The sequence below is a fragment of the Egretta garzetta genome, unplaced genomic scaffold (assembly GCF_000687185.1).
Source record: "Egretta garzetta isolate BGI_Z169 unplaced genomic scaffold, ASM68718v1 scaffold1335, whole genome shotgun sequence".
Lineage (NCBI taxonomy): Eukaryota > Metazoa > Chordata > Aves > Pelecaniformes > Ardeidae > Egretta > Egretta garzetta.
The window spans coordinates 21,568-24,066 of NW_009259627.1; the positions used below are offsets into that span (position 1 = coordinate 21,568).

The following is a 2,499-nucleotide window of genomic DNA, read 5'->3' on the forward strand; positions in this document are numbered from 1 at the left end:
GGGAGGAAGGACGGGCAGAGCTGCAGGAGGAAGAGCGCTCGCTGGCTGCCTCTAAATTTATCTTTCCTGTCTCTGGGCAGCGGCGCTGCCTCGTGCCCCTGCTCCATGGTGCCGGGTCGCTTCTCTCTTGTCGCTCGCCTGTGTTGTCCTGGCTTTAACGCGTTCTGTCCTTTCCCTGCTTTTTCTTTCAAGTTTTTAATTCTCCAAGCGCTCCCTGGTTGGTTTTCCCCTCCTTCGCCCTGGCTCTGTTCTCACCCCCCTCTGCCGAGGCCGCTGGCTCGGGGCCCTTTCGGCAGGGGCCAGGGGAGCCCGAGGCCGGGTCGGGGGGTGTCTCTGCTGGCACCGTGCCCCCACCCCAGGTCAGGGACGCCTGAGCGCGGATTCCGGCCGTACCCTGCCCGCTGGCGCGGAGCTGGCAGAGGAGGCGGGAGGGTGCCATGCTGGTCCATGCCATGGGCAGCCCAGCCCTGATCGCGCTGGGGAGATGCTGAGCATGGCCAGGCAGATCAGAGGGGGCCAGGACCCGCGCGGCCGGCTGCCGTTGGGAAGGGTTGGTTGTCCTTGCAGGGATGGGTACGGGGGGAGCTGGGTCCCCTTCCCAGCTGGGACGCGTGTCTGTGGGGATGGTGCGACTCCTTCCTCGCAGAGGACTTTGCGCTCTCAGTACCCACCCCTCAGTGAAACAGGGGCACCATAAAATCCCAACTTCAGCATCTCCCGACTCCATGCCAGTTGCAATCTTTCTTTTTCCTCCCTGAACCGTCGGAGCTACCGCTTTCAGGCACCGATCGACCTGCCCTCCCTCCTGTGCCGCGTGGCCTCGCTCCGGAGATGTCGGCATGCTTTCTCCATGGCTATTCCGCACTCAGCGTGGGCGAGGGTCACCCTTCGGCCCCCCCTCGCGTGTCCCCGTGCTGCCAGGCACCGACCAGCTCATTGCGGGTGTCTGCCACTGGTCGGAGGAGCCACCGACCCAGGGCCTGAGCCCATGGGCATGGGTGCCCTCCATAGAAAACCCAACCATCGGCAGGGCTGAAAGAGCCTTTTCCATTGGCGGTGCCAAGCCCTTTTGCCGAATTTCTTCTCGTCCTTCCCCATTTTACGCCTTGGCCGTTCGGTGCGCGCTTGCGAAGCCCGGCAGGGTAATTGCAGAGCTCGTCTGCAGAGAGCGGAGCCTTGATTTACGGGGACTTGAGTGGTTTGGTTTCATTCCATGATTATCAACAGGGGACACATAGAAGCACGTTATTTCAGCAGCTGAATGCTCTGTGTTTATGGGACGCTTTGCTGCACTACAAGCACGCAGGATACAGCAATAATGCGGACCGGGGTGTTCAGGGTGTGAGCCGGCCCCTGGCGCTGCCAGAGCAAAGGCAAAACGCCCGCAGGCAGAACCAGCCTTGTAGATATGTTATAAAATATTTATTAAGATGAGTAAAAAGTCCCACCCCCCCCCCCCCCCCAGTCACGGCCGCTGTTTATCCACTGCGTTTTCCCGTACGTCAGCCGCGGAGATCGTTCGGCACGCATCCCCCCCGGGTGGGTGTTGCATCCTCCCCGGGTGGGTGTTGTGTCCCCCCAGCGCCCGTGCCAGCTCCCGACCCAGGTTTGTCCAGCATCGGCTTTGGCTTCAGGAGGGGAATGGCCGCAGGGCCCTGGGCACCGTGCGGGGCGAGCGAGGCCGTGTCGGTGCCTGAGAGCCCGGCTGGTGTGACACGCGGCAGGCAGCGGTGCCAAACTCTGCTTTGAACCCCATTGGAAAACACAAACGAAGACATGGTCTGGTGTAAAACCTCAGCCTCACTCGGTGCTAGGGGTGCTGGGCGACCGCTCGCGACGTGGCGACACGCACAGAAACGTAACGTCCCCGACGGCCGGGCGCCCCTCCCGGGGACCGCTCCTCCCTCTGCGCGCAGATGTGCCCTCTGATGCATTTCGGCTTGCGGATTTCATAAATCCTGGGTTCATAAATCCCCTGAAGTTGCCTGAAACGTGAGGGGCGGCAGGCATGGAGCCCCTTAGGCAGGCGCCTTTCTGCGGCGATCCCCGTCCTCGCTGGTGCGGCTGAACCGGGTGCAGAAGCCCCCAACTTCCCGCTCTCACCGGCTCTCACGTAGTCCGAAATCACGGATTCAGCCTTCATTTTCTGAAGCGCCCGTCCTGTCGTTGCTGTGCCTTCGTTATCCCTCGTTAGGGCCAAGCCGTGCCTCCTGGCCTGAAGAGGCGTTTTCCATGTCGGTCTCTGGCTTCACCGGCTCCGGTTTTACCCGACGCTGCTTCAGCATTTTCATCCGTGTCGGGCCGGGCTCCATGCGGGAGGGGTTTTCCTTTAATGACAGAAGTTTGGTATTTTGAAACAGACCCTTCATGTTCCTGCAGCGCCGCTGGGGGACTGGGGACAAACTGCCAGCCCGGGCCCTGGCAGGGCGTACGGAGGGTGGTCGTGGTCGGGGCCGGTGTGCGCGCACCGGTGCTGGGAAACCTCTCCCAGCGGGAGCC

At 62.3% G+C, this 2,499-nt stretch overlaps 1 protein-coding gene across 1 annotated transcript in view; it reads right to left on the bottom strand.

The window, feature by feature from the left end:
* The window catches only part of LOC104125981, a gene marked incomplete at its 3' end in the record, with an annotated part of 21,828 nt that extends 21,389 nt beyond the window's left edge, over positions 1-439 (bottom strand). Inside the window, exon 1 of the mRNA XM_035893973.1 lies at positions 256-439. Coding sequence (XP_035749866.1) covers positions 256-439 — 184 coding nt within the window. The remainder of the gene's footprint in view (positions 1-255) is intronic.
* Positions 440-2,499: the final 2,060 nt, after the last annotated feature.